Raw genomic sequence first — 18,970 nt, forward strand, 5'->3', positions numbered from 1 at the left:
TTGCAGGGCTGCGGCAATGTTATCCAGGAGGCTGTGTATGCTCTAAATCAGCATCCACTCTATGGTGTTGTTTCTCCCATAGCCAGGATTCATGGGTCTAGGAATTGGGGGTGGAAATAGGAATTGTACCAATCACTATTATCCTTAGTGATCCACTAGGAAAATTCGTGCTTCCTGTCCCTGCCACCTTAAGCTCTGCTGGTCTACAGATCTTGGTTCCAAAAGAAGGAGTGCTACCACCAGGGAACACAAAAAAGATTCTATTGAACTGGAAGTTAAGACTGCCACCTGGCCACTTTGGGTTCTTCATGTCTCTGAATCAACAGCCAAAGAAGGGAATTACTGTACTGGCTGGGGTGACTAAGCTGATCAAGAGGATATAGGACTGCACCTACACAATGGAGGTAAAGAAGAGCTTGCCTGGAATACAGGAGCTCCCCTAGGGCATCTCTTAGTCCTGCCAGGCCCTGTGATTAAAGTCAATGGAAAATTGCAACAACCCAATCCAGACAGGACTAATAATGGCCCAGAAGCTTCAGGAGTGAAGGTTTGGGTCACCTCACCAGGCAAAGCACCATAGCCCCGAGGTGCTTGCTGAGGGTAAAGGGAACATGGAATGGGTGGTGGAAGAAGGTAGTGATAAATACAAACTTTGACCACGTGACCAGTTACAGCAAAGAGGACTGTAATGGTCATGAATTTTTTTTTAAGGTTTATTTTATTTATTTCTCCCTCTTTGCTTACATTTGCTGTGTCTGTTTGTTGTGTGCTGGCTTCTCTTTTAGGAGGCACCAGGAACTGAACTTAGGATGTGGGAGGGAAACACCTAATTGCTTGAGCCACCTCCACTCCCTGCTTTGTTTTGTCTCTCATTATGTTTTTCCTTGTGTCTCTTATTGCTTCATCTTGTTGGGTCAGCTTGCCGTGTCTGCCTGTCACGTCAGCTCACTGTCTTGCTTGTCTTTAGGAGGCGCTGGGAACTGAACCTGGGACCTCCCATGTGGTAGGTGGGAGCTCAATCGCTTGAGCCACATCTGCTTCCTATGAATAATTCTTCCTTTTTTGATTATGAGTATGTTTGTATACATACATAAAATGATTCTTTTTTTTTCCTATCCTATCCCCTTATCATATGACATAAGTTGACATATTATTAAGGATGTCAACTTTAAGAGTGAATATTATCCAAGGATTTGCACACTATTCTGGAGGGATTAGTGCATTTCCAGTTGTTTGCAGGACAGTTGAGTATTCTTAAGCAGAAAAATACATATATGTCTGTTATTGTCTTTATTTAGAGACTAAGTATGGCTTAAGGTATGGCTGTCAAGTTGACAAGGGGTAGACTGTGATGGTTAGGCTAATGTGTCAACTTGGCCAGGTAATGGTGCCCAGTTATTTGGTCACGCAAGCACTGGACTAATTGTAATCCAAGGGCATCTCATGGACTTTAATCATCAGTGAAATGATTGCATAGATGGCTGGTTACATCTAAAATCAACCGAGGAGATTGCTGTTAGCAGTGAGTGACGTCTCATCCAATCAGTTGAAGGTCTTAAAAGAAGTGATTTCAGCATTCAGAGCGAGAATTTCCATCTCTACTTCAGACAGCCAGCATCTCCTGGGGAACTCAATGAGGACCTTTGTTCGAGTCCCTGGCTTGTAGCCTGCTCTATGGAATTTGGACTTGTGCATCCCCACGTTCACATGAGATAATTTTATAAAATCTCGTACTGTTTACAGATATCTCCTATAGGTTCTGTTTCCCTGGAGAACTCTGACTACTACAGCACCTTTGAGGAGGGCAGTTGGACATCTCGCCCCCTCCGCTGGGAAGGATGCGTGAGGGTGGTGCTAAGGCACCAGCAGCTGGTTCTGCCACATACCTTGAGGCCCAGCCCATTGGGGCGGTAGAACTGGAGATTTGGATCCACAGCCGGAATGTTCCTGCTGGCCAGTGCCTTGGCCAGTTCTTTCCAGCTGCCATACCCTACAGAAGGCAAAGACGAGAGAGAGGTCAACATAACCGGAAGACCTCATGAATCTGTAAAATTTGGGGGTTATAGTAGAGGTAATTATTTCCCCTTTGTCCATTCCTCACCCCTCTTCATATGGGGGGTACAAAGGGCAGTGGGGGAGACAATTAGCAACTTGGCCAAGGTCAACAGGGTAGAGGGAGGTAAAGAGTTCACATCCTACTAGAACTTGTTGCCTTCCAGGAATCAGAGGAGCCAGGCAAGGTGGAAATGGACCGCTCCCTACCCAATGTTAACCCACTACTGGTTGATTCTTCCCCAGATGCTTCTCCCAAAAGCAGCTGGGGAGAAATGATTGCACAAGGCAATGAAACTAACTTTCTCCTTTCCCCCTCACTGCTTTTTTTATGCCTTTTTTTCCTTTTTGTTTTGGTCCAGTTTACATTTTTTTATTATTGTAGTAACATATATACACCATACAATTTTCCATTCTAACCAGTTCAAGTATACACTTCAATGGTGTTAAGTATATTCCCAAAGTTGTGCTACCATCACCACCATCCATCACCAAACTTTTACCTTCACTCCAAAGAGAAACTCTGTGCTATATAAGCATTAACGTCCCATTCCCCACTCCCGACCCCGGTAAGCTGTATTCCAGCTTCTGACGCTGAATTCGCATATTCTAATTATTTCACATCAGTGAGATCATACGCTATTTGTCCCTTTGCACTTGGCTCCCCTTAACGCTTTCTCTCTCCAGCTCAATCCCTTTCCTCAGAGCTCAGGGAAAGAGCAGGGGATTAGCAGTTGTGCAGATGGCCCCACCATTGATCTCTAGGCTCCTGGTGGAAACAGAGCTGGGCGAGGCAGGAGAGGGTGGGCCTGAGACTCGTGTTGGTCAAATGTCTAAACTGCTAGAGATGGAAGCTTAAGGTTTGGCTATTCCTGGGTTGATCTGGAGGCTGTGTGTGACTGATGACGGCGGTACCCGGAAGTCTCTCGAACTGGCTGGCGATGCACATCTAGGAAGGCAAAAGCCAACCCACGGTGGGTACGAGGAAGGAAACAGGAAGGTGCTGGGGTGCACACGGGCATTCAGGAGCAAGCGAGGACACCTGGGGCTGCCCTGGGGGGGAGGTGGGGGGAGGAATTAAAGCTCAGGGGGGAAGCGGATTTGGCCCAATGGATAGGGCGTCGGCCTACCACATGGGAGGTCCAGGGTTCAAACCCCGGGCCTCCTTGACCCGTGTGGAGCTGGCCCATGTGCAGTGCTGATGCGCGCAAGGAGTGCCTTGCCATGCAGGGGTGTCCCCCGCGTAGGGGAGCCCCACGCGCAAGGAGTGCGCCCCGTAAGGAGAGCCACCCCACGTGAAAAAAGTGCAGTCTACCCAGTAGTGGCGCTGCACACACGGAGAGCTGGTTCAGGGAGATGACACAACAAAAAGAGACAGATTCCCGGTGCCGCTGACAAGAATACAAGCAGACACAGAAGAACACACAGCGAATGGACACAGAGAGCAGACAACTGGGGGTGGGGAGGGGAGAGAAATAAATAAAAAATAATTTTTTTTTTTAAAAAGCCCTGTGGCCAGCCACCACTATTCCCCAGGTGTGGAGCCTCTACTGGGCAAGGAGAACGGCTCGGCAGTACCGTTGGACCGTGACTACGTGGAGCCAAATCATCATTAGCCGTATCCTGGAATCATAGACCGTGACGAGCTGGAAGGGACTTTCATGATCAAATGGTCTTTATTTCACAGATGAGAAAACGGGACCCAGGCCGGTTGAAGGACTTAACCAGGGTCACTTAGCAAAGACTGCCAAGTGCTCAGGCGGCTTTCCCCTGGGCTGCTACTGCCTCTCCAACAGCTTCATCACGCCGTCCCCATGACCCTGCGGAGCCCGGCTGACGACCCCCCTGCACTGGGAGCCGGCAGGGGGCAGAAGCATCACAGGCAGCCCTGAGGAGACACAAGGACAGCCTTCGGACCCAGACTAGACGGCACCGCCCACCAACTCAGGAGGGAGCAGCCACCTTTGGCATCAGCGCGGATGTAGAGGGAGGGGGCGGCAGGGAGCCACACGCGAGACGTGGGCTGGGGAGGACCTCAGGGGGGCGGGGTACACAGGAGTGCTTCTCTTACATATTTACCTTTCGCGTAGCCCTTTAGAGCTTACGACGGGCATGCGCTCATTTGTAGGCCAGGTCTGATCACCCCCATTTTGCTGATGGGGAAAGAGCGGCTCAGGGAGTTTGAAGTCACAGAACTGGTTGGTCCACAGGCAGGACCAGAACAGAGAGCCTCTCTGACTCAGAAGCCAGCGCTTCCTCCCGTGGGGCATTTTTGGCATAGACTTGGAGGCGTCCCAGGGACAGAGCCCTCGGCTGGGAGGCTGCGCCTCGGCGCTCCTGCACAAACAGCAGAGCTCCGCGCACGCCGCGGCTCGAGGGCCTTCTGCAGGTTGATCCTCTGCCATCAAGGACGCTCCTGTTTCCATGGCTGGCCGGCTGGCAGCCAGGAGCAGGTCTGACTAGTTCAGGGCAGGGGCATGCTCTGGGGAAGGGGGATTCTGGGGCTCGTGGGGTGGGGCGAGCACACGGGGAGTGGGGAGAAAGAACGAACGTCACCTACACCCTCTGGGGAGAGGGAGGGCAGACCCTGCCCTGCTTCCACCTTGGAATGACTGGCCCATCTCCTTGACTTTGCTATTTTTTTTTTTTCTATCTGGCTACGTTATCGTCTTTTTGGTGCGCCGCTTTGCCACGTGGGGGCCTGTGCCTCTCCGCGTCACATGGGGGCCTGCACCTCTCCCCACAAGTCTAGGATGACTTTTTTCTTTCTTTTTTTATCAGGAGGTCCTGGGGATCTAACCCAGGTCCTCCACGTGGTAAAAAGGAGCTCAATTGCTTGAGCTACAGCTCTTTCCCTTGACACTGCTCTTAGAGCTAAACACCATCTAGGTCTAGAGAAGTTATGAGGAAACACCAATAAAAATGCAATTTGGGGAAGCAGATGTGGCTCAAGCGGTTGGGCTCCTGTCTACCGCATGGAGGGTCCTGGGTTTGATACCTGGGGCCTCCTGGTGAAAAGCAAACTGGCCTGTGCAATGCAGAGAGCTGGTGCAACAAGGTGATACAACAAAAAGAGACACAGAGGAGAGACAGTGAGGGACACAACAAACCAGGGAGCTGAGGTGATTTGGGCAACTGAGTGCTTCTCTCCCATGCTGGAAGGTTCCGGGATTGGTTCCCAATACCTCTTAAAGAGAAGATGAGAAGAGAAGACAAGCAGACACAGAAGAATGCACAGCGAATGGACATAGAGAGCATACAGCAAGTGCAAGTGTGTGGTGGTGGTGGGGGAAATAAACAAATAGCTCTTTTAAAAAAATACAATTTGCTCTAACACTGGGCGTTATGATACGTCTCAGACGCATATACTTTCTCATAGACTGATTTTCAGCTCCTGCCAAATCCTTTGACCTTTGGGAGTCACACCAGAGGTGAGACAACTTATGCCAAGATCAAAAGATTGAGCTATCACTGTGGGTCTTCACCTTCCCTTGTCCTGGCATCTGCTGGGAGGGTAAGAGGTGGCTCTCTCAGTAGCCAAGGAAAGGTCTACTCTGGAGATAGGAGGGTGGGGAACCTAGCCAGGTCCCCATCCCCTGGTGGCCTTGACAAACCTGGGAACTTGGGAGAGTCAACGGTTCACCATTCAGTAATTTAAGGAGCAGGAAAATCCCTTTGTAGACTTCAAGATATAGCAGGAAGACAAGCAAGGCACTGGAGTCAGAAACACCTCACTTACACCTACCATGTACAAACTGTGACTGCTTGGTAAGTAATCTAACCTCTTTGAACTTGGTTTCTTCATCTGCATGGTGGAGATAAAAACACCTGCCCCATAAGACTGCCATGGGTACTAAATTATGCAAGCCGAATACCTAGCGTGGGTCTGATCTGCAGTTAAGTACTCAATGGGCATTCCCTCCCCTAGCAATCGCTGAGTTTGCAGTTTTTGGAGTTGGGTATTTCAGCCCGTTAAATGTTGTAAACTGCAGGTGGCCAGGAGCTCTCTGACCATCTTCTCTCTGTGCTCACTGACCAGAGAAGTAAGCAGACTGTGGGTCAGGACAGACTCAGTGGTAGCAAAGTACAGGTGCAATAAAGAACACCGTATGCTCTGTGCATATTGCTTTTTGGTCATCCACCCATCCATCACCTCTCAAGTAGTCACTGAGCGCACAGGTGCCGGGCATTTGGGCACTTCCTCTTCCCCTGTCTTTGCCTCTGCAATAATCCTGCCACTGGATACCCAGGCATTGCTTAGCCCCCTGGGGAGAGCTGGAGCTAGCTAAAGAATGTGCTGATTTAGCTACTGACACTTGTCACTTGCCCTCTGGTAAGCGAACTCTGCCTGCTCCTGGCTGCCTCTCTCCTCCCTGAGCACCACCTGCCAGGGCCCGTTTCTCCTGCAACAGGTGTCACATTTATGTCAGGAGACAAATACCCCATCTCAGGTGACAGACACACACCACCATAGGCCTCATATGCTGCCCTCACAAAGCTGGGCTATCAAATTGCCATCAGCCAGAGCTCTGCCAACCTCCCTCCTCTGGGCATCGCAGACCCTTCAAAGGCCCGAAGACAAGCATTTTGCCTCTTTGGTGAGAAGAGGGCATACCCGCGCCCCTTTGTGTTCTTTCCAAAGACTCTCACATACGTTATCTTACTGCACCCTCTCTACCTCCCTGGGAAGGGATGTCATCTCTGTTTTATAGGTAAGGAAACAGACAAGAGGGGAAATCACAGGGCCCAGGTCACACAGTGAATAAGAAAGCCATGCAAAGGCCTCAGTGCCTGGGACGTAACAGGCACTTAACATTCTAGAGCTTATCATTTTCATTACTCATGGTGTTGCACATGTGGAACTTGCACTCCTGTCTCCTGACTCCTGGCCTGATGCCCTTGCTGATACGTCACGTGGCCATCAGGGACCATCACACCAGGGAGAAAAGAAGTCCTCACTGCGTAGGCTGGTGTTGATGTTAAGATTTTGTAGGAAGACTATAGGCCTAACTCCACCCCAGGGGCTAAATCAACGCAAAGTGCTTTCAACGAGGCAGGCAAAAGGTTCAGACTAAATTCTTGTGTAGGGATAAAGTCCTAAAACCCATTCGAATGGCCCTTGGACTAACTAGCTAACCTATTACACGGCGCAATGGGGCCATGGCCCACTGAGAGAAAATCCTCCCCACATCAGCCTAACACACTAGAATGAATTTAGGGAAGCAGACATGGCTCAACTGATAGAGCATCCGCCTACCATATGGGAGGTCCAGGGTTCAAACCCCGGCCTCCTGACCTGCATGGAGCTGGCCCACGTGCAGTACTGATGCACACAAGGAGTGCCGTGCCACGCAGGGGTGTCCCCCGCATAGGGGAACCCCATGTGCAAGGAGTGCACCCCATACGGAGAGCAGCCTTGTGCGAGAAAAGTACAGCCCACCCAGGAGGCACCACACATGCAGAGAGCTGACGCACCAAAATGATGCAACAAAAAAAAGATGCAGTTTCCCAGTGCTGCCTGATAATGCAAGTGGATGCAGAAGAACACACAGTGAATGGACACAGAGAACAGATAACAGGGAGGGAAGGGGGCAGAAATAAATAAAATAAACCTTAAAAAAAAAAAAAAGAATGAATTTAGTGGAGTGGGTGTAGCTCAGTGGTTGAGAACCTGCTTGGCATATACGAGGACCCAGGTTCAATCCTCAGTACCTCCTAAATAAAAGAAATAAAAAATAGGGAGCGGAGTTCACAACTATTACTATACATTTACTGTTTATGTATGTTTATGTGTGAATGATATACTTTAATAACTTTTTAAAAACAAATTAAAAATGATTTAAAAAAAAATTAGGGAGCAGATGTGGCTCAAGCAGTTGAGTGCCTGCCTCCCACATGGGAAGTCCTGGGTTCCATCCCTGGTACCTCAAAAAAGTAAAATAAAATAAACAACAACAAATGTAAGATATGGACTATAGTTATTAGTAATAAATTTTTTTTAATATTTATTTTTATTTTGTCTGCTTTCTGTGTCCATTTGCTGTGTGTTCTTCTGTGTCTGCTTGTATTCTCATTAGGCAGCTCCGGGAACCGGAATTGGGACCTTCTGGAGTGGGAGAGAGGCGATTATTCCCTTGTGCCACCTCAGCTCCCTGATCTGCTGCATCTCTTATTGCCTCTCCTCCGTGTCTCTTTCTGCTGCGTCATCTCGCTGTGCCAGCTCTCCGTGTGGGCCAGCGCTCCTGCGCAGGGCAGTACTCTGCATGGGTCAGCTCGCCACACGGGCCAGCTTGCCTTCAGCAGGAGGCCCTGGGCATCGAACCCTGGACCTCCTATTTGGTAGATGGGAGCCCAGTTGCTTGAGCCACATCTGTTTCCCTATTAGTAATATTTCGATGATGCTCTTTTGCATAGTTTGTAACAAATGTTTCATAATGCAAGGTGTTGGTGGAGGGGTGATACATGGGACCCCCATCTGATGTTAAGCACGTTTATTTTGTATGTTCACAACTTTTACTACACACTTATTGTTTACATATGTTCATGTATGAACTATATACTTAAATTAAAAATATATTAAAACAACAATAACAACAAGCAAACAAATGGAAAAAAAAAAAAACCAAGGGGAGCCAATGTGGCTCAGTGGTTGAGTGTGGCCTTTCCACAAAGGAGATCCTGGGTTCAATCCCCAGCCCCGGTACCTCAAAAACAAACAAACAAACCATGAATTTAGACCTCTATCTACTAGGTATTCTACAAGGTTCACCGCAGGAAGCATTGCTTTTGCTCCTAGGTAATTGAAATAACAGCAATACGAATAGCAGCTAACATTTACTGAGCACTTACTACGGGCAAGCACCATGCCAAGAGCTTTACTCACTTTACTGTGAAAAGGGGCAGATGGTGTGTTTCTCACTGGTGTACCTATGTGGTAGGCAGGCAGGGAGCCCAATGGCCATCCCGAGGGGGGTCAAATGATGTGCTGGGTTTTGCCCCAAACGAGTTATTTAGAGTCACCTCACCCTTCACAACCACACCTTAGACCACACCTTATTTTGTGCTCATCTCGCTCACAGATTTTATCTGCCAACAGCTGCTAACTGGGTGTGGACAGCCCCACCCAGTGGGTGATGCAAGTCCATTCATAAGTAAGGAAGGTAAACAGGAGAGCAAAAGGGTTAATTAAGCACCTCCCTCTCCCAGGGGAACAGCTTCGTCTATCAGCCGGGGACCTAGAGGGAGAGGACAAGAACGTCTACTGGACAGGGTAGCAGAGAGGGACGCCAGAAAGAGGTGGCAGCGCTGGGGTGGGGCGCCAGCGGGTAGAGGTGCACTGGCCTCCAGGCCCGGGGCAGGGCTCCCCTGGGAAGTGTCAGCACCTTCCCAGGGCCAAAGCACGCTTTGCTTTCCGGGGCCCTAGGAAGTGGAGGAGGAGGAAGGGGTTGTGCTTGGAGACAGCCCGTGTAGGGGACCCAAAGACGATGTGCTCAGCCCCAGATCTGTGCAGAGAACTGGCTCCCCGGGGACTGGAACTGAGCGAGAAAAGGTGATGAAACCCAGGGGCTGAGCAGAGTGGAGTCCCTGTCCCTCTAGAGAGCAGGAGGCCGTGACGCCCAGGGCTCCAGCCCCAAATGCCCAGAGCGAGCCCCGAGTCCTGGAAAGGAAGGCAGGGAGGGTGGCTCTGTCCTCGGAGAGCGCTTGACGTGAGGCGCATGTCCTCACCAGGCGGCGGGGGTCCCTGACGTAGACACGGCTGTGTGGCTCGGCCTTGCCTTTCCCGCCCACGACACCCCGGAGAACGTGATGCAATAACCGTGACTATTAGTGTAAGCCTCACAGGTAACATTTAAGTGCCAATCGTGTAGTTGTCCCGGAGCCCATTACCTCCCACTCACCCACCCCCAGCACACACAGGAGCATTTCCTTACTCTCTCTGATTCAGCCACTATCACCTCTCCGTATAAGCCAAAGAAAAGCAAGGGACAGGGGAAGCTGAAAGACCCGGAGGAGCCTGATGCCTTGATGTGGACATTTTCGTGGCCTCAGAATTGAGGCACCATGAACAGAACCCAGGACTTCCCATGTGGGAGGTGGGAGCTCAACCAACTGAGTCACATCCATTTCCCTCAGATTGTTCAGTACTGGCGTTTAAAAAATATTAATGGGAAGCAAATATGGCTCAACTGAAAGAGCGCCCTTCTACCATATGGAGGGCCCAGGGTTCGATCCCCAGAGCCTCCTGGCCTGTGTGGTGAGCTGGCCCATGCGCAGTGCTGATGCGTGCAAGGAGTGCCGTGCCACACAGGGGAGTCCCCGTGTAGGGGAGCCCCACCTGTAAGGAGTGCACCCCGCAAGGAGAGCAGCCGCCCCACACGAAAAAAGCGCAGCCCGCCCAGGAGCGGCACCGCACACACGGAAAGCAGATGCAGCAAGATAACACAACAAAAAAGAGACAGAGTCCCAGTGCCGCCAGATAATGCAAGCAGATGCAGAAGAACACACAGGGAATGGACACAGAGAGCAGACAACAGGGGGGAAGGGGACAGAAATAAATAAAAAATAAATCTTTAAAAATAAATAAATAAAATTTTTTAAAAATTTAAAAAAAAGAAAAGCAAGGGGCAGTGACAAAATACAAATATATTGTGCCATAGTTCCCAAACCGCGGGAAAACGGGCCGCGAGCGCTCTGGAGCCTAGGCCTGCCGGCTCCGCCGGGTCCCGAGCCCCTTGCTCCTCGGCTGTGCTGTGTCCCGCGAGCAGGGACCAGCCCCGGGCCGTGCGAGGCTCCCCCGGCCCCGTCGCACTCTCCCTCGCCGCCAGGTGCGAACGGCGGGACCAGGTGAGGAGAAGCAGCTCAGGGTGGAGCCCTGAGGTCTCCCTACTGAGCACGGGGGTGGGGCCCTGGGGAGTCGCATCCCACCCCCCCGCGCGTCCCACCCCCTCCCTGCTCCCGGCCTGCTGCCCCCCGCCTCCAGCTCCCTGCCAAGCAAGAGCCCGAGCTGCTGCCGCTGTCGCAATGGTCCCGGCCGCGGGCAGGCTGGGGCTTGCCTGCCAGAGACGCAGGACCGCACCTGCGGCCCTGGCGGGAGACACCTAAAGGGACCCGAAAGAGGCATCGGGCCCCGTTTTCCACCCTGTCACCAGGGCTTCCTGCTCACCCAAACTTCCCCACTGAGCCGGAACAACCAGATCACAGTGAAACACCAAGGGGGTGACAGCACAAAGAGGGAACCCGAATAGAATAATAGAATAATAATATTCCATCAATAAGCAAAGGCGCCACACGCAGGCAAAATGCTAATTATAGGGGAAACTGGGGGGGGGGGGAGGATATGAGAAATCTGTACCTCCTAAATGACTTCTTTAACCTACAAACGCTCAGATTTTAAAAATTATTTTAAAAGGCAGCAACCCAACTCAAAACAACAGCAACAACAACGACAACTACGGGAGTGGACAGAGAGAGCAAACGCCCCTTGTAGGCGCTGCTGCTGCTTGGGGGCCACGGGGTTGGTCTGTTAAGGCCCAGCCCAGCAGCCCAGCTCGGTAACTTTGCATTCTCCAAGATTCCCCAAGGCATGGATTTGATAGGTGGAGGTTCCAGAAGGGTTGGCCAGGCTCTGGGTCTCCTCCAGGATATTGTCATCATCATCACCACAGTTAAAAAAAAAAAGTAACCCGCAACATTTAAGGGCCCATCAAATAGTCCACGTCCGACAGGACAACTACAAACACAAGCAGTCTGTTCAAGGGGAATTTCAACGGAAGACCCTTGAAGAAATGGGATGGCTTCAGAAAAACCTAAGGGTAACAGGGGCCAGGATTTCTAAGACTAGCCCAGCCCAGGGAAAAGCTGCTCCAATCCCAGGATCTAGACCAGAACCACTGGGGTTTTTCCCGCCTCCCTCAGCTCAGGACCGACTTCTTCCAGACCGGGGATAAAGACGAGCTTCTGCACACGCAGGGAAGATGGGAAACAATCCTTCACCTTCCCGGAGCCTTTCAAAGACCAAGTTTAGTGGTGGCCAGGAGTCAGCAATCAGTAAGTCTGGAAAGTTGAGTGCGTGAACGAACAAATGAATGAGTGAACCAACCAATCGCCACGCACGTATCGAGCACCTGTTGCATACTTAGTCCTGTGCTAACTGGTAGCTGCTGTGATTGAAAGGTCAGGGGTACTCAGCCAAAGCAGACTCCTTGGTGCAGGTAGGGTGGATGTCCTTGGCAAACAAAAGGACCAACCTGTCCTTGGACTAGCTAGCGTATGCGCTCTGGCACTCACACGGTGTGCACAAGACAGTGCTGATTTATGCAAACAAGTGGACACACATTAGACAACTGGCCTAACTGGATGCTGATGACATGATGTTGCCTGATGATTTTCCATTTTCCAGACTTCCAGGAACCTCGGGCAAAAATGCTCTGCAAACATTTTCTGGGATTAGAGAACTGTACTCCAAGGAGGCCAGGAGAAGCAACACATAGAGGGAAATCCGGGTTCTGTGAGACGCGAGTGGAGTACGTTTTTAGCAGAAACATCACCAGAACCTGCTAGAGTTTCGCTGTTGCCCGTGGGAAGCCTAAGGCTTCGCAGCCACAGCAGGAGAGCAGCCTGGTGGCTAGTGCAGGAGCCTGTGCTTTCTGCTACTCTCCTTTCAGGTGGAAGGAGGGAGGAGCGGGGGCCTAAGATGCCAGGAACCTTCTCCTGGGTGGGTGGAGGTGGCTCTGCCCTGACTGGGGGGTGGAGAAGGGGTTCCATAGTTACAGTTGTCGGAGAACCTTCAGGGATAAAAATGTGTCAAAAAAAAAAAAGGAGTAAGCAGAAGGAAAAGAATTGAAGACTGGAAAAAAAGACTGAGAGGGGAGAAGGAACAGAGGTTAGGGAAGATGGCTTTGGAAAAGAGGAAAGAGTATATCACCTAGCCAGCTAATGCGACAGGAGGGAGGAGTGGGAAATATTTGAGAATAACCCTATTAATTACGAAGAGGCTGTGCAGGGTGACCACAGCGGGAGGTCAAAAGACACCTGGGAGAGAAACATGGGCTACAAAACCCTGCTCAGGCGCATCCAACACAATAACCACCCCAGCTAACACGCGTGCGTTTACCACAGGCCAGTCACTGTGCTGGGCACTTTACATGCGTTTTCTCATTTAATCCTCATAACATCCTTTCAGATGGGTATTGCCAGTCCCATTTTACAGAGGAGAAAACTGAAGACTTGCATACGCATAAGCTGTGATTTTCAAATCTAGGTCACTTGACTCATGCTTTTTCCTATCTCTTCACAAGTATCTTCTGCAGACCCTTGTTTGTTGATTGAAAAAAAAAAAAAAAACGATAGAATTCAAGGGAAGGGAGAATGAATGGCCCCAAGTCCCAGCAAGTTTTCTAGGGCCACACAGGGATTCTGTTCAGAACCAGCAGGGCTGCGCAGTCTCCCAGCCCTCTCCGCACCTGTTGTTTTCTCCTGGAACAATGCTCTTAAGCTCCTGGTTGAGCTTCTTCTCTTTTCTGCAGCAGGCTTGAAAACAAATAAGATGCGTTATCTGATCTGGAGGACTGCCAGCAGCTAGATCCCTGAGGTCTGATGAAGGTGACTTGCCAAAAAGCCAGGCTGAGGTTATTGAGGAAGAAGGGGTGAGTAATGGGACAAGAAGGCATGCGTGACAGTAACTGTTCTCCAAGACAGGAACTTGGGGACATTGCTTTCCTCACCACCCCACACCCTTTCAGTGTCCCCCCAGGTTAGAACTGGGTCCATGGGTGAGCCCCCACCCCAGAGCCAACCACCTGGGACGGTCAATCTATCTGAAGTCTTTATGAGTACACCTTCAGATTCTTGGTCTCGTTCTTAATTTGATCCCAATCTTGTGTGTCGTTTCCATTTTGCTGATGGGGACACAGAGACCTCTGATAAGCTATCTGTTTGTCTAAGGTCAAAAGGAAGCCAGTTGGGGAAGCAGATGTTGCGCAAGCAGTTGGGCACCCGCCTACCACATGGGAGGTCCTGGGTTTGGTTCCTGGTGCCTCCTAAGGAAGACAAGCAAGACAGCAAGCTGGTATGGCAGGCTGGCACGGCGAGATGATGCAACAAGATGACACACAAGGAAACACAATGAGAGACACAACAAGCAGGGAGCAGATGCAGCTTAAGCCATTGGGTGCCTCCCTCCCACATGGGAGGTCCCTGGTTCAGTTACCTGTGCCTCCTAAAAAGATGAGCAGACAGAGCACACAACAAACAGACACAGAGAGCAGACAGCGAGCGCAAACAACAAGGCGGGGGGAGATATAAATAAATAAAACTAAAACTTAAAAGAAAAAAAAAAAAAGGAAGCCAGTGGTGAAAGCCAGTAGGCCTTTGGATTCTTGGCCTATGGCTCAGGGTGCCATGGCAGGGTGCTCAGCTGTCGCTGTGGAGTTAAGTGAGCTACCGGGAAAACTTTTCTTATGGGAAGGCTCTGAGCCTAACCCAGGAAAGGGCTGGAAATTAGCACAGCACCAGCAGGAGCTAGGTCTTGTTCCTTATTATATTCTCACTGTAGAAATCAACTGAAATGAGCAGCTTCAATATGTCCCATCTTCAGAGAAGAGTCAAATTACCTGGGCCTGATGTTATATTCCCATGGTACAAATCGGGCATTTGATACATGTGGAGTGAATACGTGTTAATGACAAAGTCAGGGGGGCAGGCATGTTTGGTCACAGAAGATCTATTAGGCATCTTCTGGCCAGGATTCTGGGTTCGGGCCTGAAAAAAGTGACCGACATCAGCTCTGCCATTCTGAGAATTAACAAGCAGCGGAAGGCTGTTCTGTGGCCATGGGCACCTGCTAAGACCCAGATGTCAATCAGAGGTGCCTCTCAAGAAGCTCTTTCCTTGGGACATTCTCTCTTTAAAAGACAAGAACCTACTTACTTTTCTTCTTCCAGAGATAAGAGTGGGCCCAGTAGCCCAAGAGAGACCAGTCTTCTACCCTCAGGCGTGGTGGCCGCCTGCATGTTTGACTGAGAAGGTGGGAAGTCCAGAAGCAAGTGGTGAAGGAGGAGTGTTGGCTGGATGGCATAAAGTAAGAGCAATTCCAACAACGCTAAGAGGAAAACAGAACTTCTCAGTGTGCCCAGGGCTACAGCTTTCCCAAGGATAGTGACATTCCAACTTCCTTAGCATTCTCAACACACCCAGAGAAGGCTAAGTTACCTGGCCTCTAGAGCCCCCAGCTCGTGCTACTACTAATCTGTAAACAGATGGTTACCAGTCCACTCTGAAAAAGGCACAGAAACTCAGAGTACACCTTTAGAACCTTTTAGAGCAATGTGGAATATTGCTGCAAATGAGTCCTCAGGGGACTCGTCTCACTGAACATGGTATAGACCAGCTTGGATGATTTGCACTCCCATGGTGAGTTGCTTGTGGAGCAAGATGTATACTGCTGATGTGTCGTAGGACCATGTAGCAGTGGCAGATTGGAAATTTTAAAACAAACAAACAAAAGAAACACCTGGAAGGAACAGATCCTTCACCCTAGTTCGTTTGTTCTCATTGGCATCAGGGACCTGCCTAGCTTCTTTCCTTCCCTTTCTTCCTTCCTAACGCAAGCCAAAGGTACTTTAGGGAAAGACTACAGAGTAGCTCACAGAATCAAAGAGAGACTCACACAACCAGGCCACAGAAAGGCCAGGGGCAGGGCAGTGACCCGAGCCTCCGCAGCCACCACGACTCAGCACCCGACAGCTCCGTGGGCCTCTGCTGGGCCTTCCAGGTCCCAGGAGGGCCTGAGTGGCCTTGGTGGGGTCGAGTGCCCTGTGGTGGTGGAAAGGGGGGTGCGTGTGAAGAGAGGTCCCTGCAGCTCCATTACAATAATGGGCGGGGGGCAGCCTTATCATGGGCTTTTGTGACTCTTCCATGTGAGAATAGCTTGACTCTGAATAATTGATTGGTACTCTCACTCCTAAAACCAGAGTGAGACTTCTCTGAGAGTCCTTATATATTTAAAGCAGGGACACATAAAATGCAAATATAGCCAAATGGTATTAAAAACACAGACATATAGAGTCCATTCCACTAATACTTAAGAGATTTTATAGAACATGTAGACAACGGGAGAGCTGATTATTGAGAAGAACCCCAGAAAAAGTAAGTTCCAGGCTCATGCAGATAGTCAATGTTCAAAACACATTTCTTGCAAAGACAAGGTAAAACCATTATCTGACAGAGTCTTTAAAAGTGATGTCCATCAAGTCATTAAAAAAATGAAAGAAAATTTATCATCTGTTTCAGGATAGCAGAGCTTAGTAGTCACTATTATGATTATTGGCTTTCATTCAAATACCTTTTATTGTTATTTTTTGCTGTTCTCTAAGCAGCTTTATTAACAATTATTTAACATACATAAAGAGAAATACCCAGGAGTTCACTAAATACTACTTCACCACGCTATCTTCATTCTACACGGAAGCAAAGAAGTACCTTTTTCTCCTAGTTAACAGCCACTTTTTAAAATAAATGAGCAAATGCAAGTATATTCGAGAATAGAGAAGAATTTAGACTCAGCAGGAAAGAAGCTAAGTATATAAGAACAATAATCAACTCAGGCAATATTATCTACGCTTGTTTTCTACCTTTACCAAAAAGAATCAGCTCACTGGACTGCAGTGTAATTGTTAAAGCAGCCCCCTGTGATAAAGCCATTGAATAATCTCTGCAGGTCTCCTCTTATCTTCACAAATGCAGTGAACCACTGACTCCTTAGATGGCTGTCTAAACTATTTAACATACAGTTTTTATATCTCATTCAGTCAGAGCACCAGCTTTATGTCTGTAGAGAAAAGTGCAATAAACAGAAAAGTGAGAATTTTACTAAGTTGACTGGTTAGTTGATGGCAGAAACCATATCTTCTGAACTCCAGAATATGTGTTCTGACCTTGGCAACATTGCATCTGAAATGGTTAATCTTTCCTGGAAACTCAAGTCAAATAGATGTTTATTTATCACTAAATTATCAGTTTCAAAGATCTCTATTGTCCTTTCGCTTTACCAATGCTAATTTGCTGGTAAAATGATCAGACAGAGCTGATCTATATAACTCAATCTAACCCATTTATAGCCATGTCAACAGGAATGCTGGCTAAAGATGCACCAATAGCTCATTCCAAGAATGGAATCATTCATTCCAAGAACCTCTACCCCATGCCTTGCCCCCCTCCCCCAGCAATTTCTTCCACTGTCCCCCCTGCTCCCTGAGCCAGCAGGTCCACCCAGGTCCAGCACTGTCTTTGGACAGCCATGAGAAGTGGCCCAAACCATACAGGGAACCACTGCTGGCTTAAGTCTAGTTTAAAATCCCCTTGCCAAGGATGTAAGCAGGGGAGGGTCGGGGGAAGGCCAAGAATAGGAAAGCAGCTAACCTGGCAAATCAGAGCCACATTCAGCGCCAACATCTCTAGAGTTATCAGGAGCACTGGTGAAAGGTGAATGAGGACTTGGACTCTGTTCACCTCTTGTCATTGAGCCTGAGCTAAAAAACTGCAGTCACTTAACCAGAAGGTGCCGGATTTGATTTGGCTTAAAGAAACTCAGGGAACCAGCAAATCAACTGGATCTGAGCTGATAAAAACTGCCCAGAAATAGGACAGGCTACTCTGGAAAAAAAAAAAACGGAGAAAGTAAAAGAGCACCGGTGCTACCAAAAAGCTCAAAGAGCAAGGGAGACAGGACCCCTGAGCCACGTGCTGTGACAGTTATCATGACAACCTTTCAAATCTGTGTGACTCTCATCTTGCCTGTGTGATACCTAAATGGTTTCTGGAACTTTCTCCTACTTGGTACTTGTGAAGGCAGCTAAGGCACAGAGAATTTGGATTGCTTTTAGACTTCCTGTGCTTGAACTTTGATATTTAATGACCTGGGATAGCTGTCCGTAGCCTAGTAATACCTAAATCCCTCGGGAAGCTATTAACTGTTGAGCATTTCCAGGTCTTTGGGGAATATGTTTTCCATTTTTCAAAGAGCCTGTTGTAGGCAATTTGTAGGTAAGATGCAAACATTCCCTTGAGCGGGCTGAGGCTCCGAGCTAGGTTTCCCTGGAGTTCACCACTGTACAAAAACAGATACTGGCTTCTCACAAAGACGCCACAGTCTGTTATTTATTTTAAATTGGCTTTTTGGGTCAGTTTATTTGAGTCCTGATGGTTGCACTCAATGGCTCATAGTGGGAAGGAAGCTTAAAAAAAGAGAAGCCTGGTAGAATTAAGGAGGAAGGGGCACGGGCAATTAGATTTACAGAGAGTCTAGTGTCTATAAGCAGCGGCTTTGCCTGGCTCTGGGTGGGCAATCAAGTATGGTGTTAAGAATAGTTTCAAAAAAAAAAAAAAAAAAAGTTTCAAGAGTTTCTGTTTGAGGGGATGAAAAGGTTTTGGGAAGGGATGGTAGCGACAGTGGCATGACATTGTGAATGTAATTAATACCACTGAATTGTATACCTAAAATTGGTTAAAAATGGGAACTGTTACATGGCATATATTTTGCCAAAATAAAAAGAAAGAAGGAAAAAAAACACCTTGTTTCAGAGCCAGAAAGATTTGGGATCAAATCCCTGCTCTTTCCATCTTCACGCTGTGTGACCTTTGACTAGTTCCTTAATCTCTCAGCGCCTGCTGTCTCATCCCCCCACCCTCTTTGTTCAATTGGAAAGATAAATTTGGTACATGAATGAATTAAACAACATTCGATCAGTGCATACAAGGTAACAGGCATAGCTGGTTTTCTGTGGTATTAACTACTATTTATTGTTTGCTTTTTACCTGGCATTTCACCTTCACTAATTTCTAATGCAACAATCTAGTAAGGTATTACTACTCCCATTTTCCTAATGATAAAACTGAGGTGTAGTTGATTTGCTAAAGATCT

At 48.8% G+C, this 18,970-nt stretch overlaps 1 protein-coding gene across 1 annotated transcript in view; it reads right to left on the minus strand.

The window, feature by feature from the left end:
* The window catches only part of B4GALNT3 (beta-1,4-N-acetyl-galactosaminyltransferase 3), a 98,718-nt gene that overhangs the window by 28,973 nt on the left and 50,775 nt on the right, over positions 1-18,970 (minus strand). Inside the window, exon 2 of the mRNA XM_058282561.2 lies at positions 1,887-1,990. Coding sequence (XP_058138544.1) covers positions 1,887-1,990 — 104 coding nt within the window. The remainder of the gene's footprint in view (positions 1-1,886; positions 1,991-18,970) is intronic.

The sequence above is a fragment of the Dasypus novemcinctus genome, chromosome 20 (genome assembly GCF_030445035.2).
Source record: "Dasypus novemcinctus isolate mDasNov1 chromosome 20, mDasNov1.1.hap2, whole genome shotgun sequence".
NCBI lineage: Eukaryota > Metazoa > Chordata > Mammalia > Cingulata > Dasypodidae > Dasypus > Dasypus novemcinctus.